This window comes from Halichoerus grypus, chromosome 11 (genome assembly GCF_964656455.1).
Source record: "Halichoerus grypus chromosome 11, mHalGry1.hap1.1, whole genome shotgun sequence".
In the NCBI taxonomy this organism is placed as follows: Eukaryota; Metazoa; Chordata; class Mammalia; order Carnivora; family Phocidae; genus Halichoerus; species Halichoerus grypus.
The window spans coordinates 2578417-2605434 of record NC_135722.1 but is presented as its reverse complement, the minus strand read 5'-3'; the positions used below and the strand labels follow the sequence as shown (position 1 = coordinate 2605434).

Here is a 27018-nt window from a genome sequence, read left to right as displayed (position 1 = left end):
GGGGGTCTTACGCCCGAGGCCCTGCTCTGTGGCAGGAGTCTGGAGGAGGAACGAGAGCTGGGTCTTTCTCCCGAGCAGCAGGAGGTCAGTTGTGCAGGTGGAGGGGGCCCCGTGCTCGCGGGACGGTGTGTTTTCAGCCAGACCGGGCACAGGACATCAGGCAGAGCGAGCAGCTGTTCGGTGCTGGTGTCGGAGTGTGGGCTCGGGCGACACAGGCAGAGGCCGGGCCCTGGAAGGCCACCAGCGAGGGGGCGAGGGGGCACGAGGCGGGGTCGGGAATCACCTTGTGGGAGGGTGGGGGTGGTGGGGGGCCTGGGGATGTGGGTGGAGAGCTGTCGTCCAGAGGTGGGTGTAGAGGAAGGCGTCCCCCGGACGGTGTGGGTAGCGAACGACCAGGGAGTCAGTGGCCCAAGCAGTGTCCTCTCGCCGTTCTGTACGATCCCCGTTCAGTGTGGATCTCACTGGGTTAAACTCAAGTTGTCGGCAGGGCTGGTTCCCTCTGGAGCTCGGGGCCCCTCCCTCCCCCAGCAGAGCCCGCGGGGCAGCATCTCTGCCTTCCTCCCGGCTCACAGCGCCCTCCGGCTCTGCCCCCCACCTTCCTCCTAGACCTGTAAGGATGCTTGTGAGTGCATTTAGGGCCACCTGACAATCCAGGATGAGAACCTCACCTCAAGGTCTTCAACTTAATCCCGTCTGCAGCCCCATTTGCCCTTGGGGTCCCATGTTCACAGGATCTGGGTAGAGGATGTGGGTGTGTTTGGGGGCCACTCTTCGGCCCCCCGCAGGAGGTGTCTGGGAGGGGGAGCGCACAGGCGTGGAGAGGTGGCCTGGCTGCCATGGGCTCAGCCCTCAGCCCCCTGTTCTGCCAGCCCTGGCCTTCAGACTCGCTGCTCCCGGCTGGACGCCGGGTGTTCCCAGGTCTGTCTCCCGGCTCCCACGCCTTCTCGGGCCAAGTACCTCCCCTTGGTCATCTCCGCCTCCGCCCCTTTGCAGACAGCTCCGGCTGTGCCGGGCGTCTCCGAGACCCTCCAGCTGGCCGAGCTCTGGCTCCAGGTGTTGACGAGGGCCTGGACCCCAGGCAGGATCTGCAGCCCCTCAGGTTAGCCACGTGGAAATCCCGTGTTCTCGCCCCACAGTCTCCTCGGCTACCTGACCAAGTACGACTGCTCCAGTGCGGACATCAACCCCATCGGCGGCATCAGCAAGACGGACCTGAAGACGTTCATCCAGTTCTGCCTGGAGCGCTTCCAGCTCCCCGCCCTGCAGGGGTGAGTGCCGCCCGCGAGACCACGGCTGCGCCCAGCATCGCCCCCTTCCACAGCTCCCTCCTGCCTGATGGAAATGGTCCCGCCCTTCAGCGGGCACTGGGGGTGCCGTGACCCGGCAGCCCCCTTCACGCCGGCGCTCCCCCGGGCCCCGCAGGGATTTGGGGTGATGTCTTTAGACCTCGTTGGTGATGGCAGCAGTGTGCTCACGGCACCTAGTGGGTAGGTGCCCCCAGGTGGCCCGCGGCGCCCAGGACGGCCCCACAAGAATGCCTGACCTGCCCGTGGGGTAGCCCCTGCCGTCAGTTCCTGCCCCAGGTCACGAAGCCCCCGACATCCACGTCCGTCTCCCCAGGAAAGCCCAGCCCCGCTGGCCCCAGCTCGGGGTCGACGGGGGCGTTGCTGGAGGCCGGCCGTTGCGCCTGGGCAGTTGGTTTGGGGCTTCCCCCCACGCTCACGAGCTCTGCAGCAGCGCCCACGGCCGACCTCCATGTGTCTTGGCTGCAGCATCCTGGCAGCGCCGGCCACCGCGGAGCTGGAACCCTTGACCGATGGACGGGTGTCCCAGACAGACGAGGTAGTGCTGGTGGCTTTGTGACCGTTCCCCACCTCCCTGCTTCCTCACGTCCGTGCCGGGCTCTTCCACGGCCTCCTTTCTGCCCCGAGCAACCAGGGAGCCCAGGGCTCAGTGCCTGTCCCGCTGCTGACCTTTGACGTTTCGATTCGGCCTTCTTGAGGCTGACCCCCGGGCGGAGGGGGGAGTGGGGCAAGTCTCTTGCAGGTGGCAGGGGCGCGACCTCAGAAGAACCACTCTTGACCCCGGCGTCCCATGCTGGCCTGCAAGCGATGAGGGCCGACCGGGGCCGTAGGCTGTGGTGTGCAGCTTCCGTGGTCGAGGCTGGAGTGGCCGTGAGCGTTGCAGAGTCTGTGACAACTGACCGTCCTGCCACCAGCGCCTTTGGTCACAGAGATTTACTCGTGCTCATCCCAAGAGTTTGTAGATTTAGTCTTACATTTAAGGCCGCAACCTGGTTGGGGTAGTTTTTGTGTGTGGTGTGAGGAAGGGATCCCACTTGGTCGTCTTGTTGAAGAGACCGTTCTCCCGCGGAGTGTCTCGCCATTCTGGTGGAAATCAGTTCACCGTAAGTGTGTGGATCCATTTCCCGACTCTGTTCTGCTGACCTGTGTGTCCGTCCCTGTCCCGGTACCTCACGCACTCGGTCACCACAGCTTGGTAGGAAGTTTTGATATCGGCAAGTGGGAGTCCTCCAACTTCGTCACTCTCTCTCAACGTAATTTTGGCTGTTCTGGGCCCTCGGAATTTCCGTATGAATTTTGAGATCAGGTGTAATTTTCTGCCGCACACACGGCACCAGCTGGGATTTCCACGGCAGGTGCACTGAGTCCGTAGCTCAATTTGGCGGGTGTTGCCCCCTGAGAATGTGAGGTATTCTGAGGCCTGGACGTGGCATGTCTCCGTCTTCGCTTCGGGCTTCTTACTGTTTCAGTGTTTTATAGCTTTCAGAGCGTGAGCGTGCACTTGTTTTGTTATTTATTTCTAAGCATGTTATCTTCTTTGTTCTCCCGTAAATGGAATTGTTTTCCAAGTTTCCTTTCTGGGTGGCTCGTTGCCCGTGTCTAGAAGCACCTGACTTTCTGCAGCTCCTTTCTGTCCTCTCTTTCTCATCCCTGCCGTGTGTTCGAGGGTCAGTTTGCACTTCTCCCCGCTTGGCATAAGGTGGAAAGTGAGGTCTTCTTTTTTAAAAAATTCCTCCCTTACCACCACACCCCTGGGCCCCACACAGAGATGCCACGTCTTCATTTTTGTGCATCTCCAGGCATGTTCTAATTTTCTTCGTGATTTCTTTTCTCACCTGTCGGTTACTTGAGAGTGTGTGGTTTGATTCCCACATATTTGTGAGTTCCTGAGATTTCTGTTTGTCACTGAATTTGTAATCCTATTTCTTTATGGTTGGAGAGCAGACTTTTCCAGTGTTCTGAAGCTCACAGAGGCCAGTTTTATGGCCTGGCATCTGGTCTGTCCTGGAGAGCATTTCGTGAGCCTCGAGGAGAATGTTTGCTCGGCAGTTGTGCATGGAATGTTCTAGAGAGATCGGTTAGGTCTAGTCGGTTTGTAGGTTTTGAGTTTTCTCTCCCCTTGTTGGTTTTTTGGTCTAGTTTTGTGCATTATTGAAAGTGGAGTATTAAACCTCCAACTATTATTGTTGAAGCTAGGGAATTAAATGTTGCACTGGAAAATATTCACCTCACACAGAGGAAAGCAGTAAAGCAGGTCCATGGCACGACCCGCTAAGCACTGGGGCTCAGCAGTGAGCCAGCTGGTCCTGCCATTTTTATGTGAGTCCCCGGGTCACACAAGCGGGAAGTAACCACGAGGGCCCCAGGTGGCTCCTAGTGCTGCCCACACATTGACCCGGGTGACCCGAAGGTGACTGTGTCCCTCCGATAGGGGTCAGGACAGGCCACCCCAAGGAGGTGACATTGGAGCTGAGGCCTGAGGGAAGGCCGGGGTGGGCAGTGGGGAGCAGGGAGGAGGGCCTGGTCATAGGCGGATCCTGGTTGGAGGTGAGGGCTGTCCTGCCGTGCCGCGAAATGTCAGCGTCACCGTTGGTCTCTCTCATCAGGCTCTGGCTGTACATTCTGGGGCACAGTGGGAGTTGAGGGGGGATTAGAGCAAATACTGAGAAATGCAAAAGGGTGAGCCTCAGTGTGAGGCTGGCTCTTTCAAGCCGGCCTGGGGCGTTCCGTGGCCAGCGTGACCCAGGTGTCTGTGCTGAGTCGTCCGTCCTTAGGGACAGCGGGCTCCCTGGGGCGGGGCGCAGGGCCAGTCTGCAGGGGGGCCCTGCCTGGCCTTGGTCCTGGCTTCGGCCTCCTGGGGCTGCTGGAGCCAAACCCACAGGCCGGCGCCTTAAACGAGAGGCCCATACCCTCTCACCGTTCTGCAGACCCAGAGGCCGAAATCAGGTCGTCTGCAGGCCACGCTCCTGGCGGGAGGCTCCAGGGGAGGGTCCTTCGTCCAGCTCCTGGGGCTTCCTCGGCTTCGGCCGTGCCCCCCCAACCTGTCTTCACATGGCTTCTCCCCGTGCGTTCTGTTCCGTCTCGTATAAAAGCCCCCACATCCAGGGCCGTCTCATTTCAAGATCTTTCACTTAATTACATCCACAAAGACCTTTGTTTTCCCAAATAAACCCACAGTTTGCGGGTTCTGGGGCTTGGAGCATGGACAGAGCTCGGTCCGTCACAGCCCTCAAAACCAGGCTGGTCCTTTCTCCTAATGCCGGCTCCGTGGCACCGGGCGGTGAGTGGGAGCGAGCCCGTGCCCCTGCTCGTGGCCCCGTGGGGACCTGCCCCCCCCCGGGTCTCAGGTCCGTGGGCGCCGGGGACGCAAGCTCTCCTCCAGCGCTGGCCTGCCGCCTCTCCCTCTCCGCAGGCGGACATGGGCATGACGTACGCGGAGCTGTCCGTCTACGGCAGGCTCCGGAAGATCACCAAGGCCGGGCCCTACAGCATGTTCTGCAAACTCGTCACCATGTGGAGAGACGTGTGTTCCCCGCGGCAGGTATGGCACGTGTGGCGCTCGGCAGAGGGGGCCACAGACAGTGCCCGTGGGGATAGTCTGGCTGCCGGGAGCGAGTCGGTGCACCCTGGCCTGGAACGGTGGCGCTCTGTCGCCGGCTCCTCCGAGCGGGGCCCCTGCCCGCTGTCCGGCTCGCAGTCGGGCCCGTTGGGGCTCACATGGTGGTCCCCACAGGTCCGCCTGGAAGCCTCATGCCATGCGTCTTCCTGTGCGCCCCACTCGGGTCCGCTGACGCGGCGTCCTGGGGCGCTGGGGCGGGAGCCCACGCAGGACGGCCCAGCCAGCCGCCCCGGGCGCACATCTGTCTGCTGCTGCCCTGGGGGAGGCTGGCGCGCGGGGTGATGCAGGCCTCAGCCCCGCGTGTCCTCGCCCACCAGGTGGCTGACGGAGTGAGGCGCTTTTTCTCCAAGTACGCCGCGAACAGACACAAAATGACCACGCTCACACCCGCGTACCACGCGGAGAGCTACAGCCCCGACGACAACAGGTTCGACCTGCGGCCGTTTCTGTACCGCGCTGGCTGGCCCTGGCAGTTTCGGTGCATAGAGGATGTGGTAAGTGGGGCGCTGGCGGCTCTTCCCCGCGCCCCACGTCTGTTGGGGAAACACCGGCTCGCTTCCGCTGAGGCCCGGAAAGCTTTCTGCTTGTGGCGATGGCGTTTCCTGTCCTTGTGTCTACAAAGGGCCAAGTGTGTCCCCTTTGTGCCGTGTTACTCACCGAGCAGCCGTGTGCACGCGGGGCCCGTCCACACCATCCAGGATCCAGACGGGCTCTCGTCTTCTCAAGCCCCCGGCCTTGCCTTTCCTTTGCTAGTTAATAATACAGCGGAGGAAGGATTAGCAAGTTCAGTTTAAAAAGCAAGTCCCGCCTTCCTTTCCCAAGGCCAAGGCTGGAGCCAGGGCACAGGGCACGTGGGCCCGCCCTTCCTGGTGCAGGTAGTCACCGCCCGTGGGAGGGAAGCCGGCCAGTGGGGGGCCCTCGGTACACTGACCGTGATGAGCTGGGATGCGTGCAGTGTTGCGCCGGCGATCACGGCGGGACGGACGGACGCTCCGTCTGTCTGCTGGCCAAGGGAGGCATCTCTGTAGATGACGTGGATCTGGAGGATGGACCCCGAGTCAGACTACGCATCCGGGCCGCGGTTCTCGGGGGAGGGGTCACCCCCAGGGACAGCAGGCCTTGTCTGGAGATGTTCCCGGGGATGGCGTCAGGTGGGGTCTGTGTCACGGGCATCTGGTGGGCAGAGTGCGGGGACACGCTGGCTTCCGAGGGTGCCCAGGACAGCCCACCTCCAGACGAGGAATCAGTGAGAGGTAGGGCTTGGCTCCCCCACCTGCACTCAGCGATGGGTTCCCCCAAATCAGGAGTGGGGTTCAGAGGCCGTGCAGATGTAGACCCCTCGGAAGACACACGTAGGCAGAGATAGAATCTGCTGTGGTCTCTGCGTCTAGCAGGGACCGCCGTGATGTGCTGAGGCACGTCCTCCCAGACTCGACCAGCGCACGTGCTCTGCATCCTTCCCGCAGCCTCGAGCGTCGTGGGGACTGCGTCACGGGCTGCTCATCCAGTCCCGTGACCGCCACCCTCGCTCGGTGCGAACCGGTGTGTTTCGACAGCGTAGACATTCGTGTGACTTGTCCGTCCAGGTTCTCCAGCTCGAGAGCAGAGGCCGTCAGGACCTGGATGGTGTGGACTGACGCCGGCTCCTGCCCGGAGGGCCCCTCCCGCGAGGGTCCCGTGTGTGAGGTGGGCCTCGCCAGTGACCGTGAGCGGGGCTCAGCCACCCCTGCCTGGAGCGGCGTGCCGACATTTGTTTCATATGTCACGGGACAGGGATCTGTTCATTCTCGGTCCTTAGAAAAAGGCTCAAATAAAGAGAATGTGATTTCTGGGAGCAGAGTCTGTGTATGTGGTGGGGATGAGGAGCCTCCTCTCATCCCCTCCTAAGCCCCCCCTCAATTCCTAGGATCCTCTCTCGGGGGCTAAGCCCCAGGGGATTGCAGCCTCCCTGGTGCAGAGTGAAGCTGAGATGGGATTGGCCACACTCACAGTCCCCCCATCCCTGGGGAAGGGGCACAGTCAGTTTGGGGTCTGTGCTGCTCCCCCTGCCCAAAAGCCTTACCCAAGAAAAGAAACTTGTAAGCAAGAAAAGGAATTTATTGGTTAACATGTGGGACAGTGCAGGGCTTGTGACGGCTTCAGGTCTGGCTGGATTCAGGGTATGCACATGTCCTTAGAACTTGGTTCTCTCCTCCCCCTGCCCTGCTCAGCTCCTCTGTCTCTGCTGGCTCCCTTCATGCTCCACATCGGGGCGCTATGGCCCCAGCCCTGCGAAATCCCCGGTGTAAATCCAGCAGGAAATTTGTGTATTTTCCTGCTGGGTCATACGCCCATCCCTGAACCAGTTAGCTACAGCACAGGGGCCCCCACAGAGGACCAGGAGGTGTTAGAGAAGCATGGAGAGTGGATTGTGGGTCCCCAGACAACACACAGCCTTCCTGTCTGAGGCGACTGTTCCCGGGGGCGCTGCCGTGGGCTCTGGGCCTGCAAACCCTGTGGGTAGGCTTCTCCCTCACCTTCCCACAGTGACAGCAAAAGGCCCGCTAAATACGAATCAGGCTGCGCCGAAGGTGTGGGCCCAAGCAGCGGGAGTGACGCATCTCTCTCCTTCCCCAAAGGCTGCCCCTATAAGGTGGTGTCCATTGCTGGAATCCAGGGCCCCCCGCAGACCCAGGAGCAAAACAACCATTCGTCCCCACAGCCCCGGAGGCCCATTATTTCATGACCTAAGCCAACCTGAAGACAGCCTTTTACACAGGGAAGCAAAGCCATTTACTGCTCATTCCCAAAAAGCCTTGGCCTCAGAGACCCAGAAGCCCATTGCTGCGGTCTGAATGTCTGAGTCCCCCCAAAACCAGATGTCGAAATCCTAACCCCCAAGGTGATGGCGTGAGGAGGTGGGGCCTCGGGGAGGTGATCCCTAAGAGCAGGGTTCCCGGCCTCGTGAAAGAGGCCCCCGAGAGCCCCTTACCAGGGCCTCACCTGAGCCAGCGCCCCGATCTCTGGCTTCCCAGCCCCAGAACCGTGGCTCATTCCTGGTGTTTCCGAGACACCGTCAGGGTGCTTTTCCTAAAGCCAAGAAGCAGTTTACTCTTGGAGGAAAATTCAGTTCTCCACCCGCGAGGATCCAGAAATAGAGACCCGACAGTCAAAGCTGCTGTGTGAGCCGACATGGCCCTGGGGACTCCGGGGGCGGCCTCCCTCCTCCGAGGATGGTTGCAGCAGAGCTGACGGTGCGGACCCACAGACAGCTCCCCCTGACCCTGTTGGCAGCCCCCCAGCTTTGGCCGGGGGGTGGTGACAGACGAGATCCAGGAGAGGTGAACGTGGGGTCCAGCAGCTGAGGCGGGACCCTCGTGTCATTTCACCCCCTGAGATGACAGCAAGGGGGACACCCTCAGTGCAGGCCTTATCACCCCACGGTGTCCCGGGCAGGACGGTGCCCTCGCTGACTCCCTGGGGAGGGAGCAGGCACACCACATGACGTCGTCAGGCCCCCCCAGCTACAGGGTAGTGTCCCCCTAGTTATAGGGTATGTCCCCCCAGTTATAGGGTGCTGACCCCCAGTTATTGTTCCCAGTTATAGGGTAGTGTCCCGCCAGCTAAAGGGTGCTGACCCCCAGTTATAAGATAGTGTCCCCCTTGTTACAGGGTAGTGTCCCCCTGGTAATAGGGTTGTTCCCCCCAGCTACAGAATAGAGTCCCCCTAGTTATAGGGTAGAGTGCCTCATTATAGGGTAGTGTCCCCCCAGCTAGAGGGTGCTGACCCCCAGTTATAAGGTAGTGTCCCCCTTATTACAGGGTAGTATCCTCCCAGCTATAGGGTAGTGTCCCCCCGTTATGGGATGGTGACCCCCAGTAACGGGGTTGTCACCAGAGCTCAGCTAATGAGAAGCTGGCAGCTTCCTGGCAGCCAAAAGTGTGTCTCTGAGGGATCCTGGCTCTCTTCAGACCCGTCACAGACAAGACCCGGCCCGTTTCTTGGAGAAGAGAATGAGGCCTCGTGGCAAACACAGAGCTGGCTCAGAATCTCAGGGACCTCCTTGTGTCCCGGGGACACTCCTGAGCCCCAAGACCCCCTAGAGCCTTTCTCCTCCCCGCCGGACGGTCCTGCAAGCTTCGACAACAAAAGCAATCTGAGGGGCCTCGGAAGATGCAAGGCCCATTGCACAAAGGGTTGATTGAAGCAGCCAAACCCGTGACTGGCTTCATGTCGTCCTTCCAGACAGAACTCCGTCAACAAAGACTCATTTCACTGGAATTCTAAAGACAAAACTAGGATTTGGAAGACGTTGCATGTTGCATCCAATGGGGTGAACCCCTTAGAAGTCTAGGTACAAAACTATAGTAAGACCCTAGAACATGCCAGAAAAATGGGCAAAGCCCAAGGGACACCCCATTTATTTTTTTTTAATTTTATTATGTTAATCACCATACATTACATCATTAGTTTTTGATGTAGTGTTCCATGATCCATTGTTTGCGTATAACACCCAGTGCTCCATGCAGAACGTGCCCTCCTTAATACCCATCACCAGACTAACCCATCCCCCTCCCCCCTCCCCTCTAAAATCCTGTTTGTTTCTCAGGTCCATAGTCTCTCATGGTTCATCTCTCCCTCCGATTCCCCCCGCCGCAGGACACCCCATTTCCAAGGGACCAACCTACACCCAGAAGAATTTTAGCAGCATTACTTGTGCAAGACTGAAAACGAGCAGAATTTTAAGACAAAGGTTGAAACCACCGACTCTCCACGGTTGGCAAGTGTGCAGCCCCCTTGATGAGCTTTCCGGAGGGTAATTTGACAATAGGCTGAAAAGACCCAAAGATGGGCATTTCACACAGGAAGTCTGCTCCAGCAGTTTGCCCTCAGTTTCTATATGAAGGGGGGCTGTGACGGGACTTCCTCCGCAGGTGCCTGACTGGGTTGGGGCTGCTGCTGCTTGCTGACCGGGAGGCGTCACTTCTGCCAGGAGATCGTCGGGCCCACTCGGGAACTTGCCACCCGGCAGGGGGCTGTCCTCTCTGTTCGGCGGGACGGGTGCCGCTCCCCTGCTCTGCCTCCTCACCCAGGGCTCCCTGGAGACCCCTGTGAGGGGCACCCTCGGTTTCCACCTCCCAATGAAGAAATAAATGGCGGGGTTCACAGTGCTGTGGATGGAAGACAGGAATCATCATGGTGAATGAACCCCGAATCCTTGAGGAAGAACTTGGTACTGAATCGCTCAGAACAAAACTGTGGATCATCTCTGCCTCTTGGTGCGGACAGAATGAGAGCCTGTATTCATTGTTTTTTAGTAGACCCCGTGGGCACTAGAATCTAAACGTCCCACAATCTCATCTCGGGAGAATGATGCACCTCTCATCCAGAAACTTTTTTAAAAGTAAACGAGCTTTCTATTTTAGAACAGTTTTAGGTTTGCAAAAAAAAGTGACAAGACCGTAAAGAGTTCCCGTAGCTCCCCTGCCGCTTCCCACATTATTAATCTCTTGTTATAATTAATAAGCTGGTACTGATGATTACTCATTACCAACCAAAGTCCATTACTTTATTCAGATTTCCTTAATTTTTCCTCAGTGTCCTTTTCCTGTGCCAGGACCCCCCCGTCCATTTAGACATCGTGTCCCCTCAGGCCACTTTCGGCTGCAACAGCTTCTCAGACTGTCCTTGTTCTTGATGACCCAGACAGTTCCGAGGCGGACAGGTCAGGCACGCCGTAGGACGCCCCTCAGTTGGGGTTTGTCTGGTGTGTGTGCGTCACGGTCAGCCTGGGCTGTGGGTTTGGGAGGAGGACCCCAGGGTGAAGCGCCCTCCCCACCGTATCACACCCGGGCCCGTGCTCCCCACCTGACTCGTCCCCGTGACGCTGGCCTTGCTCACCGGGCGGGGTGCGTGTCAGGCCCCCACCACACCGTCACCCTCTTCCCTGCTGTGTATGCTGTGCCGTCAGGAAGGAAGTCACTGAGCAGCCCACACACACCACTCAGAACTCCTCCACGTGGAGATTCGGGTCTTCTCCCCCATTCATCTCTTTATTCCACTCTCTGTATCGGGGAACTCGTGAATATTTATGCTTGGATCACAACCTGATTCTGTAGTCTGCATTTCGTTGCTCTAATTGTCCCAGCTCTGGTCACCGGGCGTCCTGTCGGCTGGCTCCCGGTCACTCCGACAGACCCGTCGGTGTGGATTCCTGGTTTCACGTGTTCTGACTTTCTGGCTCTTGAAGGTGCCCCAGGCTCATCTTGGGTATTTCCTGCTTCGATTCCAGAAGCAGACATCCACCCAGGAGCGCTGGTCCCTTTCGCTGGGGAATGGTATCCGCAGCCCCGATCGGGTGCAGAGGTCCCCATTCTGGGTGTCATTTCTCTGGGGCCCTCTCCGCGGACAAAGCAGGGAAACTGACAGTGTAGACCAATCCAGCATTTTTTAAATTCACACGAACAGACTTAGTACCCACTTTCCTCTCCTTTCCTTTCATTTTAACCGAGACAAAATCAAACTTCTAGTTTTAGAGTAGCTATCTAAACAGGGAATATAGTAGCATAATTCACCATATTAAGCCATGACGGGAAAATTACAGGTGATCATATCTGCAAGACGCCGAGACGCTTGTTTGGCGGAACTGAACACTGACTCCCAGTTTGAAAGATAATCAGGAATAGAAGGAAACTCTTCAACCTGGAGATCCAATGTCACATGCGATGCAGCTGAAATGGTTGCAGTTAAAATCAAATCAAGAGGTTAATGCTAATAGTGAAGGTGCTGAAGGACCCGGCCTTGCTGTCTCTGGATTGCGGGCCGGGTAGTGACCTTGTGGGCACCCCCTTTTTTGCCCCTGGCCATGCCAAGGTCAGCCACCTCTGGACTTGCTGCACGTCGGGCCCCCTGCTGCCCCACTGTGTACGGATTCCGCCTCCCCACGTTTCTCAGACACCTGACACACCACACCAACAACGCATCCCGTCCAGTGCCCCGCCCACGGCCAGGAGGTCTCCCCATCATGCCCCCCAGCCAGCCGGGGCCTCTGTGTCACCAGCAGACAGTGGGCGACCCTGCTCCAAACCCCGTCCCAGCTCTAGCTCTCTGACCAACTAGGGTCCCCGGGGAAGCAGGCTCTGTGACAGAGGGCAGCGTGTAGGAGGTTCGTCAGGGGTGCTCCTGAGGAAAGGAAGGAACTTGAAGGGAAGGGAAGGAAGGAGGCTTGGCCGCAGGACAGCTGGAATATTCTACAGTCTCCATGGAGGCCACAGCCGTGGGCAGCTCAGAAGCCGGGCAGCCCTTCAGCAGCGCCTTGATTGGAGCAAGAGGGCCAGACCTCTACCCCCAGGGTCCCATTCGGGCTGCCTGGAGACGGGCATGACCTGGGGGGCGGCACTCTCCCCCCTGAGTCTGTGTGCAAGGGACTGACAGCTGGGGGCTTTCAGCAGGGGGCTCCCTGCCGCTCAGGGAGACATCCCTTCATCCCGGGAGGATCTGGGCGGTACCCATGTGTGTGCACCTCAGGGTTGTAGTTAATGAACTGAATCTTAAAGTCTGACCACCAGCACTTTCAAATAGGTGGGCCTCAGCCCACCCTCATTCAGACACATTGTGGCGCCCCTTCCTGATCATTCCACTGCATTCAGAGTCATGCCTACTATCCCATGGTTATTTTTCTTTCGTTTCCCATTATTTTTCAATGCGGTTCTTGATCCAATAAATTGATTCCATGATCCCCCAGCGGGTTACAGCCCGCACTTTGGAAAACACCCTCGTATAGAATTAAAATTGCATTGTCCCTGTGTGTCCCCTACTAGGCTATTAAGGACAGGGCCTGACTTTGAAAACCCGGCATCCCTTACGCTGTGTGGCACCTGGCAGAAGTCCTGTCAGAGTTTTAAAATCTAATCTAAGTTCCTACATCTAATCTCATCTAAGTTCCTCAAATCTAATCTGAGAGCTCTTCCCCTGCACACAGATGGAACATTGTGATAAAACGTGAGAGCCCACCGGGCGGGTCCCTGCGGTCACTGCGCTGAGTCCCACGGACAGCCCGACCGCCAAGGCGGGGCCACAGCACCAGCGCCCAGGAACAGGGACGACCACGCGGCCTGGCTCCCTGGCGTCCACCCCGGCCACCTGCAGTCCGCTGGCCCGAGACACTCGTCACACGTGTGCTTTCTCGGAGTCGTCCTGAGCAACCGGGAGACCCAGCTTGAACACGCACGCACCCTTACAGGACGGGAAATAGCATATTTCTTAGGTTGATCCCAGGCCAAAGTGTTCAGTGAGGTCAGCTCTGCCTGGGTCGGCCTGCATGGGTCACCAGAGCTCCCTCCCTCTCTCTCGCTTCTCATTTTATTTATTTTCAAAAATGGAAGTGTAATTGACATACAATGTGCTGTTGGTTTAGGGTGTGCATCAGAGTGATTCGATATCTCTACACATTATGGGGCCTTCAGTTACTCAGGTATTACTGACTCTGCTCCCTGGGCTGTACTTGGCATCCCTGGGACTTGTGCCCCCGTGGGTCCCCTGCACTGTTCTGCCCACCCCGGGGAGCCACCCGTGTGTTCTCTGTATTTGTGACTCAGTTTATGTCTTGTGTTGTCTGTTTGGTCCCACCTACAAGTGAAATCAGACGGTATTTGTCTTTCTCTGTCCGACTTCACTCACTCAGCATCACTGACCCTGTAACGTCACAAACGGCAAGATCTCATTCTTTCCTGCGGCTGAATGATACACCGTTGTGTGTTCACCACATCCTCATCCGTTCAGCCATCGATGGACGCGTGGGGCGCTTCCATGGCCAGCTCTTGTGAGTGGTGCCGCCACGAAACAGAGATGCTGAGACCTCTCTGGGTTGGGGTTTTCGTTTTCTTTGGGTAAATACCCCAGAGTGGTGTTGCCTAGTCCCTCAGGTCTGCTTCCGACCCTTCTGTTTCCCTTCTTAGCAATTACCACTACGTAAACTCACACGAGTCAGAGACCGCTCCTGATCTATTCACAGGTCCATCCTCTTGTGCCAAAAAGCAGTTTATAGGACAGGTGGTGCTCACCTGCATGAGCGAGAGGGGCAGAGGGAGACGGAGAGAGAATCTCAAGCAAGACTCCACGCTGACCACGGAGCTGGACGCGGGCCTGGATCCCACGACCCTGAGATCACGACCTGAGCTGAAACCAAGAGTCGGACACTCCCCAGACTGAGCCCGGGCGCCCCCCGATGTGTTGGGAACACAGCGGTCAAGAACACCTGCATGCCCACGACCTGAGTCTCCTGCACCTGGAGAGAGGCATGTCTCTCTGCTTCCCAGGTCCGGGCCTGCCGTGCGTGGGGACGACTGTGAACACGCCCGCTGCGGGGAAGTGCCCGCCCGGGCAGCCAGCACTCTCCTCTCCCCGCTCAGACGCCGGCAGGGGCGGGAGCTCAGCGCCCGTGACCCCGGCCCCGCCTCGCCCACCGCCCTCGCACCGCCCTCTGGGGCTCACCAGGGATGCCACAGGCATGCGTTTGCAAGAGACACCACGAAGTTCTCCAGAGCGGAGCCCGGTCCAAGAAGAGAGCCCAAACCCCAACCCTTAGGGCTCCAGCAGTGCCCCACTTACAAAATGACCAGTCTGGCCAGGCCCAGGGTTCCACCCACAACAGGCGGAGGCGTTGGGACGGGGAGGGGTAGGACAGATGACAAATCAGGGCAGCTCTTAGCAGAGGGGATGCTCTTACCCACTCGGATATGCAGTTAATTTTCTGTTTTTCCTGAAGAGGGCACCAAACAGCAGAGGCTGATCTAGCCCAAGAACATGGGGACGGGAGGAGGTCTGAGGCCCCAGATCACTGCTAGGGGGACCATTGCTGGCGTCCACGCACCTCGTGTCCCCCACCTCACCCCACCCCACCCCAGTGAGCCCACGGTCTGGGGGAAGCTTCCCCGTGGGGCATTCCCCCTTTGTCTCCACAGGGGTGACCAGGACACAGGGAGCCCAGCCTGGGAGAGTCCGTGGGCTTCTCCTCATGGCCCAGGCCTCAATCACCGTGACCCTTCCCACGAGTGGTCTCTGTGTCTCTGCCCCCCCACCTTGATGTCCGTATCCTCCACGGTGAACAGTGTCAACCCCACCACCTCCTTCCTGGGGAGCATCAGGGGAAAGCCGCGGACGGAACCGCTCCAGGGTGCGTCAGCGGGGGAAGCCAAGGTGCGGAGGGACCAAGGGCAGCTGGTTAGACCCAGTGGAGATGCCGGGCTCCGCTCACAGCGTGGGGGCCCCCTTCCCACGGAGCCCAGGGTGGACGTGGGCAAATGACATCCCTCCTCTGAGCTGGGTGCTCCGTAAGGCACACGCAGGAAAACCCAGCCCCTTCTGCCCCCCCCACCCCGGGCAGAAGCTGTTGTGCCAAACAGACCATTTCTCATACCCGCGTGCAGCTCTCACGGGCTCGCAGAACAAACGCCCAGTCTGAATGGGGCCCGGCTCCAGCGTGCGGGGACTGGGGCTTCCCGGGCACCTGCAGACCCCAAGCATCATCGGCAAGGCCACCGTGGCGCTGTCCCTCTGCCAGAGCCAGCCTCAAAGTCCGTCCATAGACGTCTGTCTGTCTGTCTCTCCTGGAGCGAGGCTCTGTTATGCGTGTCCCTGGTTCTTGCGCAGGAGGTGTGGCTGTCGGGGGGGGCTTTGGAACCAGACTAACGTTGTCCAAACTCTGGCTCAGCCATTCGAGGACGTGTGGTCCTGGGCAAATCACTCTGCTGTTCTATTTCATTTCATACAAGGGGAAGATACAGTTGGCATTTCATATGCGAAGTGGCTGCGAGGGTTAATTAACCTTATGAATACATAGGGCTCGTGGGGTTTTATTTACAAGACATGGAATAATCAAACAGGAGGGCTAACGAGGCTCTTCCTGAATTGCCTTTCTTTTGTTAAATGGGACAAATTCTTTAAAAAAAAAAAAAAAAAAAGATTTATCTGTTTAGAGAGAGAGAGACAAATTCTTTTTGCAAATTATCTTTCCTCTGTAGGGAATCGGTGGTCCTCAGTTTTCCTTGTCTTTTCACTGTTACCGGTCTGACGGAAAGTCAGCTTCCTGAAGAGCTTTCTGGAATCTCCCACCTGGCCAGTCTCCTCCTGCTGCTTCTCCCGCTCCGTGCCTCACCCCCAGTCCCCGAGCTCCACACTCCCAGGGGGTGACAGGGTTCCTGACGGTGAATCGGTGAATCGTCACCTCGCGATTCTGCTTCTGTGTTCCAGTGCTTTGTAGGTAAAAAGCGCTTATAATCCCCCTTTGTGATTTGAATAAATATCCATCCCCTTTAACTTACACACCCTGTATTCCAGCCTCATTGAGTTTAATCCTGTCAAGTCAAGCTCTCCTGCAAGGGCTGGGGCTGACATTCCAGGAGGTTGCTTTGTGGGCATCGATGCTTTGCTCTAAACCCCGGCTATTTGCACATTTCATTCCATGGTGAGCAAATAATAGAACCCACAAAATGTTTTTATTCGTGTTTTATTTGCATTTCTCTGAGATTTACTCTGGTGCTGAAGACAGGACGGCTCTTGTCATCCTTGACGGCTAGATAACATATGATCTCTCTTTGTGGGTATCATTTATCAAAGAATTTTTAATATTGTATGATTCCTACGTGTGCTTATTCAATTATTTGCACTTGTCCAAAGCAAGGAAGATTGGTTAAAGCCTTATATTAAGCTACCGGGCTGTCTTTATTCCCATATCCCACGGTTTTTCACTCTGTATTCTGTGACGCGAACATTTCACGAGTGTGTGGAGGAGACCGCAGGCTGACACGACAGAGCGAGGCACGCACACGAGGCTTCTCCCCAAGGTCCTCACCTCCCCATTTCCCTTAGCTCCTTAAATGCGAGGAGATTAGTCCTTTCTCGATTGTTGGAAGTGCGAATAACATGTCCACCATCTTCATTTGTTGCTGGAATTTGCTTTTTTAAATATTATTATTGCCGTGCAAAGCATTTTTATATATTTTGAATTGATGAGCCTTTTATTTTATGGCTTGCGTGTTTTGAGTTATAGTTATGAAAGCCTTACGTATATAAGACAATGTAGAAATTAAGCTCTGTTTTCTCATAATGATATGAAATGGTTTCATTTTTAAGCATGTTCACACTTGATCAACTTGGATCTTTTACTAGTGGACAGTAAATTTTTTTTCAAAATTTTTTCCTCAAATTCCTTAAGTACTCAACTTCTTTAATAGGTAGGGTTAGTTAGCAGCTAGTCTCGGGAGGCTTGAAGTATCCGATCCAGTATCGTTGACTATAATCACAGTGCTGGGCGTCAGATCTGCAGGACTGCTCACCTTCAAATGAGTTCATACCCTCTGACCTGCATCGCCCCCGTCCCCCCACAGCCCCTCTGATAACCATCGTCCTGCTCTCTGTCTCTGTAAGCTCAGTTTGTTTGGATTCCAAATACAGGTGACATCACGCTGTATTTGTCTGGCTGGTTTCACTCAGCATAACACCCTCAAGTTCCATCCATGTTGTCACAAGTGGTAGGATTGCCTTCTTTCTCGTGGTTGAGTAATATTCCATTGTGTGTATACACCACATCTTCTTTATGCATATGTCCACTGATGGACACCGAGGCTGTTTCCACATCTTGGCTATTGGGACCAGTGCTGTTTCCTGGCAAACACAATAGAAAGGAAGATTATCTATGATTAAGAAGATTAAATCATACAAAAGTATCAATCCTCCCCAAACTGATTCCATGTACTTCTACACAAAACATCATTTTCCTCCTTGAAAAGCTTTTTAAAAATTTATATGGAAATGCAAATGGCCAAACATAATCGAGGCACCCTTGAGCTCTGGACAAAGCTCTAGAAACTTAGACAATGTGGTTTATTCATAAGCATAGAAAACCCGATCAATGGATAGGATGCTGGTTTGGAACGAGACTCGCTCATGGAACAAGTGCACACAGATAGGACACGCTCTCTGTCAATGGTGCCAGGACACTGGGCTTCCATAGAGAAAAACAAAATGCAGGGGCGCCTGGGTGGCTCAGTCTGTTAAGCGCCTGACTCTTGGTTTCAGCTCAGGTCATGATCTCAGGGTCTTGGGATCGAGCCCCGTGTAGGGCTCTGTGCTCAGCAGGGAGTCTGCTTGGGATCCTCTTCCCCGCCCTTCTGCCCCTCCCCCTGTGCTCTCTTTCTCTCAAATAATAAACAAATAAATCCTAAAAAAAAAAACAAAAAAAAACGCAATGCAGCTTTTGTCTCCCCCACATACAAAATTCAGTTCCAGGAAGATTGTATATCTATCTACATGTGACATGTGAAGCCATATGGCTTTGAGAAGACAGTATATGACAATGTAGTTACGACACTGGGGAGGGAGCAGGCCCTGAAGCAAAATGTGAGAAGCCCTAAGAAGAGAAGAAAGTATGGAGGGATTTGAATATTGTCTTAAAGTTTTTTAAAAAATTTATTTGAATGATCTTGTTATGGAACCTGGACTGGATCACCCGATGGAAGAACCAAGCAGCACCCGGAGATTTTGGAGGACAGGAGGTTTTGTTAACACCGGTGGGCCCAGAGGAGAGTGGTCTCCAAAGGTCTGAGCCCTGAGCACAAAGGGGGCAATTCATACACTTCTACTTCTGCATACTTGGCACTCTTGGTGCGTGCGTGAAGCAGGGCAGGGAGAAGAACCTGCTTGTGGGAAGCAGAGCAGGGAGAAAAACCCAGGAAGAGCCCTGGGGCACGGACTGGGACTCTCGCTGGTTCGGTGGGCCATCTTAGGACGCAGATTTTCCTTATCATTACCTCCTTTGATGCCCTTTAAACACCTAGTTTAGAGGGCATCATTCTGTTTGACTCTGAGGGTTGACTGCAAGGCTTGGGGCGAACACGGACTTAATCATAAACTTAACAGCACACCAGGTAGCAGAAGACCAGGACTGACCGGGGCCAGGAAAACCATGGTGAAACGCGCTCAGGAGTAGACAGCAAAGGGCCAGTAAAAGTGGGATCTATGACCTTAGGTAGAAGCCTTAGGTAGAACTGGGGAAAGTCCAGTCAGGAGGGGCAACAGTGTAGAGTCTGACTCCCAGGATGAGGAAATCACACCGATGAGAGCCAGGGACCACGGTGAGCAGGTGTCCATCAGTCGGTGGGGTCTCGTCAAAGGTGAAGCCAGAGTGGGTTCGTGACGTCTGGCTGGACTCTCCACTGGCGCAGCCCCTCGTCCGAATGATGAGCTTTCTTCTTTCTTCCAGTCTTTGACCCAAACTGAGTCCCCTCTCTGGAAGGAGTGTACCTGAGACCCTAAGGAGATTGGGGCCCTCTCAAAGGTGTACTTTTGTAATTTATTTAGGGTGGCCCCCAGGGCCTGAAGCTGCTCCTTTATCCCTTTATCTCCAACCTGATGCAAGTTTCCTGGAAGGCTCCCCAGGCATGGGGGAGGCCGTCCATATATTAATTCGAATGGGGAGAAACCTGATGTCCCAGGAGTGCATTGAGCACGCCGGAGAGCTGGGGTAGCAGATCCGGCCGTGGGAGGTTAGTCTCCTGACAAAACTTTGCTAAGATTCCCTTGAGGGTACGATTCATTCGCTCTACTTTCCCTGAACTTTGGGGTCAGTGAGCAGTGTGGAGTCTCCAGGTGATGTTGAGAGATTTGGTCAAGACCTGTACAATGTCTGTCACAAATGTGGGTCCATTGTCACTGTGGATTGTTAATGGCAGGCCGAACCAGGGCACGATCTCCCGCAAGAGGACTTTAGCTACTTCCCGGCTCTGCTCCGTCCTGGTTGGGAAGGCTTCGACCCACCCAGAGTCTGTGCATACTATTACTAGGAGAGATCTGAACCCCCTGCTCGGCTGCACATCTGTGGAGTCTACCTCTAGATCTTTGAAGGGGGGTTGCTCCCACCCTCTGGACACCTGGCGGGGGCCGCGGTGCACACCGAGCATTATGTTTAGCACATGTCATGCATCATTCACTCTGCTCGGCATAGTGCCGGCAGCCGACTGAGGTAGTGGTGCTTCTTGAGAAGGGCTCTAATGCAGTTTTTCCCAGATGAGTGAGTCGGTGGTGTTCCTTGACCAGATGCCCTCCAGTTGCTGTTAGAAGAAAGATGTGCCCTCCTGGCATCATCCACCATCCCTTTCCAGTCAGGGTGGCCCACTCAGCCATGGCCCATTCCTTTTCCTTTTTAGGGTAACTGGGTGGAGGGACGTCTTCCGGGGGTGTCAGGGCCATGGTGAGGGAAGAGGCTCTGTCCATGTCCTCACTGGCTGCGGTCTTGGCTGCCTCATCTGCCAGACGATTTCCCCACGCTATGGGGTCGTCTCCTTTCTGGAGTCCCTTACAGCGCAGGATTGCTGCTTCCTTTGGAAGCCAGACGGCTTTGAGGAGTCTCAGTATCTCCTCCTTGTTTTTGACAGCTTTTCCTGCTGAGGTTAGGAGGCCCCTTTCCTTGTAGATGGCTCCATGTATATGTACAGTAGCGAAGATGTACCGGGAGTCAGTGTGGATGTTGACTCGCTTGCCGTCACCGAGGCTGAGGGCTCAGACTAAGGCATATAATTCAGCCCGTTGAGCTGACCATCCAGCTGGTAATGCCTTAGCTTCTAGGACTTCAGTGGTTGTGGTTACTGCATAACCCGCTTTCCGGGCACCCTCTTGTAGGTAACTGCTGCCATCGCTGAACGGCGTGAGCTCTGGATTCTTTATGGCTTGATTCCGCAGATCTGGACGGCTTGCATAGACTTCATCAGTCACCACAGAGCAGTCATGGTCTGGTTCCCCCTCTTCCATGGGGAGAAAGGTTGCTGGGTTTAATGTCCTTACTGTTTCAAGGGTGACCCGCGGGTTTTCACAGAGGAGCCCTTGGTATCGTGCCAGCCGGGAGTTGGAAAGGAAGCGGTGTCCCTGTGCGTTCATGAGGGACACAACTGCGTGAGGGACCTTGATGTTAAGTTCTTGCCCCAGGTGAGCCTGTCCGCCTCCTTGATGAGTAGGGCTGTGGCTGCCAGCGCCCTGAGGCACGGTGGCCATCCTGCTGCCACAGGGTCCAGCTTCTTTGACAGGTATGCAACTGGCCGTCGCCAGGGTCCAACAGTCTGGGTGAGTACCCTGAGCGCTATTTTTTCCTTTTTGGTCCAGGCAGGGGTTCTCAATCTGGTCTCCCTAAGAGATCATAAAGGGGTCTTGCTATTGCTAAGAACCCAGGGATTCAAGTGCGGCAGAATGCTGCAGCCCTTAGGAATTCTCATAGCCCCCTTTTTGCCTGGGGCTGTGGCAGGGAGATGATGATCCTTTTCCTCTCTGACCCTAGTTCTCTTTTCCCTTGGGTGAGGAGAAAACCAAGGTATCGGACGTGTTGTTGGCAGATTTCTGCCTTCTCCCATGAGGCTCAGTATCCCGGGTCTGACAGGACCTGTAGGAGGGTCTTGGGGCCTTTTGTGCCGTCTTCTTGGGTCACTGGCGAGGAGGTCATCCACATTTTTTTTTTTCCTGAGCCACTTAGGTGCCCCCAGGGGTTGCTTTTTAAACACACAGCTTCTGGGATATTCCCCCCATCTCACCCATTTTGATCCAGTGGGTTTGCATAGGCCGGATAGTATTACACCCAGTGCTCATCACAACACGTGCCCTCCGTAATACCCTCACCTGGCGACCCCAAACCCCAAATAGTTGCCTTTGTAACAAGGTCCTCCCAGGTGACTCTTATAAAGGCGGTTGGAAACAATGTCTAAACCTTGCTGTTTAGAGTGTGGCCAGGGGACCAGCAGGATCCGTATCGCCCGGGGTATCTTGTCTAAATCGCCAGTGTCGGGGTGCCTGGGGGGCTCAGTTGTTAGGCGTCTGCCTTCGGCTCAGGTCCTGATTCCAGGGTCCTGGGATCGAGCCCCGCATCGGGCTCCCTGCTCAGCGGGAAGCCTGCTTCCCCCTCTCCCACTCCCCCTGCTTGTGTTCCCTCTCTCGCTGTGTCTCTCTCTGTCAAATAAATAAATAAAATCTTTAAAAAAAAAAAATCGCCAAGGTCAGCCCTACCCCAGACAGACAACCAGAATCTGCCTTTGAACAGTGTAGTAGTTTGGCTTTTGATCTGACCTCTTCTCTGTTTTCATTTTAGTACAGTTCCTCCCCCGACTTCCTTGCCCCAGTCCTCTCCAGAAGGGCCACTGTCCCCTGCCTCTCCCTACCTGAGATCTGTCCCACCCCTGGGGGATGCTCACCCCAACCTCCCACCACCCAGAGAGGACAGGGAAAGGTGCTCTGTGAAGCTAAAGAACCTAAACAGCTGGAGATCTTGCCTTGTTAGAGAAGGCCGACTTGACTCCCAGGTCTTCCAACCTCCGCAAATTCCAGACCCCCAGGCCTGTCTCATGATCTCAATTTTGGTTGCTCCGCTTTGTCTCCATCAAGTGTTCTGAAGCATTTCACACACGACTGGGCTTAGGCAATTTAGCCAGACCTGTTCAGAGACCCTGTCTCCTCTTGCCTTGGGTTCAGTGGGAGGCTAGTGTGTCCGGTGGGCTCAAAGGTTATCTGAGCCCTAAGCTTGCAGAGTACGTCTCGGCCCAGGAGGGGGATGGGGCGATCAGGCAGATAAAGGAATTCATGTGGCCCCCGAGTTCACACTGGCAAGCCTGGAAAAAGGGCTGCTGTATGGCCCGCGTCCCGGTGGCCCCAAGGATGGTCGCAGTCCTTTTGCTGAAAGGGGCCACTGGGGAGGTGACAACAGAGTGCTCGGCCCCAATATCAACCATAAAAGTCCCTGGTTGGCCCCCACCTTCATTTTGACCATGGGCTCATGGGGGCCAAGGAGGAAAGAGCCCGGTCCCACTCAGTCTGAGTCCATTCCCGCAAGGCCTATGAGGTCCTTCTCTCGGGCGTTCTTCCTTGTAGCAGCTGGGCTTTTGAGCCTTTCCCCGGTTGGGACATTCATTTTTCCAATGTCCTTTCTCCTTACAGTAGGCACATTGATCCCTGCCAAAGGGTTCTGGGTCTCCCCCCTTTCGTTGGTTGGGATCTCCCCGCCTTTGTGTTGTCCTTGTCTTTCAGGGAGGCGGTAAGGAGGCTGACTTTTCTTTTTCATCTTTTTGTCAGCTTCCCTTTTGGCTGCGACCTCCCTGTTCATGTAGACCTTATTGGTAATCTCTATTAGCTGGGTGATGTTCATCCTGGCGAACTCTAGTTTCTGAAGTTTTTTTTTTCTGATGTCTGGGGCGGCCTGAGCCACGAAGGAGGTGTTTACCATCTGTTGGCTTTCCTGTGCCTCGGGGTCAAATGGAGTGTATATCCTGTAGGCTTCACATAGTCTTTCGTAGTAGTCCCCAGGGGACTCCCCTGGTTGTTGAGTGACCGTGGATACCTTAGTCATGTTCATGGGTTTCTTAGCTCCTACCCAGATTCCCCGGAGGAGGGCCTCCTGGTCCCGGCGGGTGTGGGCCTGTCCCTCGGTTGTGGTGAAGTCCCATGCTGGGCGCTCCTCGGGTGCGGCCGTGTTAGCCCAGGCAGCAGGGTCGATGACTCCCGCTGGTGCGTGCTCTTCCAGGTACCGCCGTGTACCTTTCATTATTCTCCTTCTTTCCTCTGTGTTAAACAGGGTGTGGAGTAACTGTTGGCAGTCTTCCCAGGTTGGCCGATGAGTCTGGAAAAGGGGTTCTATGAGGTCTTTCCAGTTGTGGAGGTCAGTGGTGGAGAAGGGCTGATAATACATCATGGAACAGCTGGGTTGGACCATCCTGTCTTCATCGCGCCTCTCAGGTTCCCGTGTCTCTCATACCGGCATTTGGAGGGCGCTTGCGTCCGGCCTGGGGCGCAGCCTAGCTGCTGATCCTGGAGAAAGTGGATCCTTTGGGCCTGGGGGCACTGGTGAAACCGATGGCAGCGGAGTGTCTGGAACTGAAGGGCTAGGTGTAGATGGTCTTGAGGGTATGTATGGTGGGGGCAGGTTCGGTTCGTAAAATAAAGATGTCCTGTATACAGGACATGACAAATGTTTTCCTCAGGATCTCCGGCTAGGATTTGTGGAGACTGCTTTTGCTGATTTTCTTTAGATCGCTTGGATGAGGCGATTAAGATCCTGGCCTGTCCCTGCCTATTGCAAGCGAATTGCACCCAGTGGGGGAAGGGCCTAAGCAATTCCTAGCCAGGAGTCAATGTACGGAAACTGGTTAGGGTGTCATGGTTCTCCTGTCACATAGGGTTCTCAACTTGCCGGGGTTCATCCTGACTCCATAGTCTCCCGAAAACCCCTTCTTGAAATTTTTGATCATGGTCTCTAGAACTGTAGGTTTACTCTGCCCTGACCTCGAGGTGATGTCCCCATGTGCGGTGGCGCAGAGACAGACAAGGGGGGTTGCCTCCTGGGGTGAGGAGACCAATCAGATGCCCATCTGGCCATGTCCCGAAGAGCTTAGGTGAGGCTTAGCCGTGGCGGTCTCAGCGTTGTGACTTACGATCGGAATCTCTTCCGATGCCGCCATAGACCATATGCCGTTCACCACGGAACCGCAGACGGGCCCACTCAGACTCCGCAGGCTTCTGGGGACCTTAAGGGTGCCCACCCCTGGAGCCACAGAATCAGTCCGCTTGAGCAAGCCAGGCCGGACTGCACATTCACTCACACATTCACACTCCAGAAGCTATTACATTCCCTCCCTGGGAATCCCTACCTGTGAGACCTCTAAGAGGTCCCTGGGAGGTGAGCAGGCTCCCCTTCCACCCCAATGAGGGTGGGCCTGTCTGGGTCCTGGGGCCCCAGGCCTTACCGGAATCCGACATCAGGACAGGGTCCTCACCTGCCAAGTCTCCTCAAGTCCAGCGGGAACAAAGGAGCAGGGCTGGCCCGAGGCAACCGGGGCGGGAGACTGCTGAAAATTAGGCAGGGCGCGCCTTCTCCCTTAGGATCCCTCATTCTGTCACCGCCCTGCTGTTGCCCCCAAACCGGTGGCAACAATGGGCCAGCGCGGTTGGGTTTCCCGGTCAGGGAACCAGATGTTATGGAACCTGGACTGGATCGCCCGACAGAAGAACCAAGCGGCACCCGGAGATCTTAGAGGATAGGAGGCTTATTTAATGCCGGCGGGCTCAGAGGAGAGTGGTCTCCAAGGTTTGAGCCCCGAGCACAAACAAAGGGGGCAATTTACACACTTCTACTTCCTCATACTTGGCACTTTTGGCGTGTGCACAAAGCGGGGCAGGGAGAACAATCTGGAAGAGCCCCGGGACAAGGACTGGGACTCTCTTGCTGGCTCGGTTGGCCATCTTAGGACACAGATTTTCCTTATCAATCTCTATATCCAACATGGGGCTCAAACTCATGATCATGAGATCAAGAGCCACATGGTCCACCAACTGAGCCAGCTGGGCATCCCAAGAATATATTACAGTGCAAATAAGCAACAAAGGGTTTTTTTTTACCCAAAATCTATCAAGACTTCCTTTAAAACAGAAAAGGTCATGATCTCGGGGTCCTGGGATCGAGCCCCCCATCGGGCTCCCTGCTCAGCGGGAAGCCTGCTTCTCCCTCTCCTGCTCCCCCTGCTTGTGTTCCCTCTCTCGCTGTGTGTCTCTCTGTCAAATAAATAAATAAAATCTTTTTAAAAAATTTTTAAAAATTAAAAAAAAGATGCTCCAAAAAATATCAAAGTAATTCATGACATGAACAGAATAAAAGACAAAAATCATAGGATCATCTCAACAGATACAGAAAAAGCATTTGATAAAATTCAATATCAGTTGATGATAAAAACCCTCAGCAAACTAGAAATCGAACAGAACTTTCTTCATCTGATACAAAAACCTGTAGCCAACATACTTAATCTTGAGTTTATTACCAATGCAAGGATGTGGCATTCAGCATTTGTTAGAAAGGCCGGCAAGTACAGGCAAGAACAAGAAATAAAGGCGTAAAGGGAGAAGCAAAGTCATTACGTGCAGAAAATCCAACCATACGTACAAAAGCCCCAAACCTCCGTAAAGGATCTATTAACGTTAACGTGTGGATGTAGCAAGGTCCCTGGATACTCTCCATAGATAACTGCAAAGTGAAGTTTAGAAATAACGTTACTTACAATCCGAAGGAATAAATTCGAAAAAAATCAAATACTTCAGAACAAACTTATTGGAGGACGTGCAGGACCTCGACACCCAACATACAAAATGTGGCTGTGGGAAATCCCAGAAGAGCTTGGCTCATGGAGGAGCACACCGCTGTCAGGGATGGGAAGACAGAATAACCTACAGATGCCCACGGATTCTCCCTCCCCCCTCCCATGTGGTTCTACAGCCAACACAACGGGGTTCCGGGTGGCTCGCTTTGGGGAGGGGGCTGGTCCTGAGAAGCTACAGGTCTTGGTGTGGTTAAGAGGTCATCGTTTTATGGTGGACTTCTGCTCACGGGCTTCTCAAATTCACAAGGAATAAAAGGAAATGAAGCAGACAGAGAGCCCACGTTCAGGAAGTTCACCGTGGATGGGAGAAAGGGAGTGAAAGGCAGGGATGTATATACAAGAAAGGATTGGTCATTTAAAAAAAAAAAAAAAAACTCATTTTTTCTGAGCTTGTAGCCTTTAATGACACCCAGAAGCTACTCACATGCCATGTTTGGGGGTTTGGGACATCAGAGTGGGAATGCACCTGCTCCCGACACACTGGTTTTCCCCTCACACACTGGGTGCTCCGGAAGGAGGCTCTGCAGTGGGAGGGGGCCCCAGGGTGACCGGTCTGGATGGCTGATGACGGACAGGAAAACCAGACAACCTGGCTGGAGAATGGAGACAGCTGCAGGCCGTGGCTCCACCCTCAGGCCCCAGAGAATTTCCTGGGGGGACCGTGAGCCGCGGGAGGCCCAGGGAGATAGAGGTCTCCCCAGGGCGAGCCCGAGCGGATGTGAAACCAGACTTGTCCTGGTTTCTTGGAAAGCTCCAAGCAGCAAAGCTAGAGGTGTGGCTCTTTCTGGCCCAGCTCCCAGACCCGGGGGCACCCGCTTGGGCGCCCTGTCCTGGTGCACAGACCCCCGGGGGGGGGGCAGCCTCTCACAGAGTGGGCGCCATCGGTACCCAGCTTTGCGCCACCCCTTCAGCCCAAGGCTCCAAGCTCCGGAAGGTGGCCCA

At 55.3% G+C, this 27018-nt stretch overlaps 1 protein-coding gene across 3 annotated transcripts in view; it reads left to right on the top strand.

Annotated features, from left to right (window-relative positions):
- NADSYN1 (NAD synthetase 1) overlaps positions 1 to 6757 on the top strand; it is a 33723-nt gene extending 26966 nt beyond the window's left edge. For 2 of the 3 annotated variants that reach the window (XM_036067762.2, XM_078057635.1), the window contains exons 17-21: positions 1137 to 1268; positions 1773 to 1842; positions 4717 to 4845; positions 5241 to 5417; positions 6510 to 6757. In XM_036067762.2, coding sequence (XP_035923655.1) covers positions 1137 to 1268; positions 1773 to 1842; positions 4717 to 4845; positions 5241 to 5417; positions 6510 to 6560 — 559 coding nt within the window. In that variant the 3' untranslated portion in view covers positions 6561 to 6757. Of the gene's footprint in view, positions 1 to 1136; positions 1269 to 1772; positions 1843 to 4481; positions 4585 to 4716; positions 4846 to 5240; positions 5418 to 6509 lie in introns of those variants that run through there. The other variant, XM_078057636.1, reaches the window with a different exon arrangement.
- The last annotated feature ends 20261 nt before the right edge of the window (positions 6758 to 27018 follow it).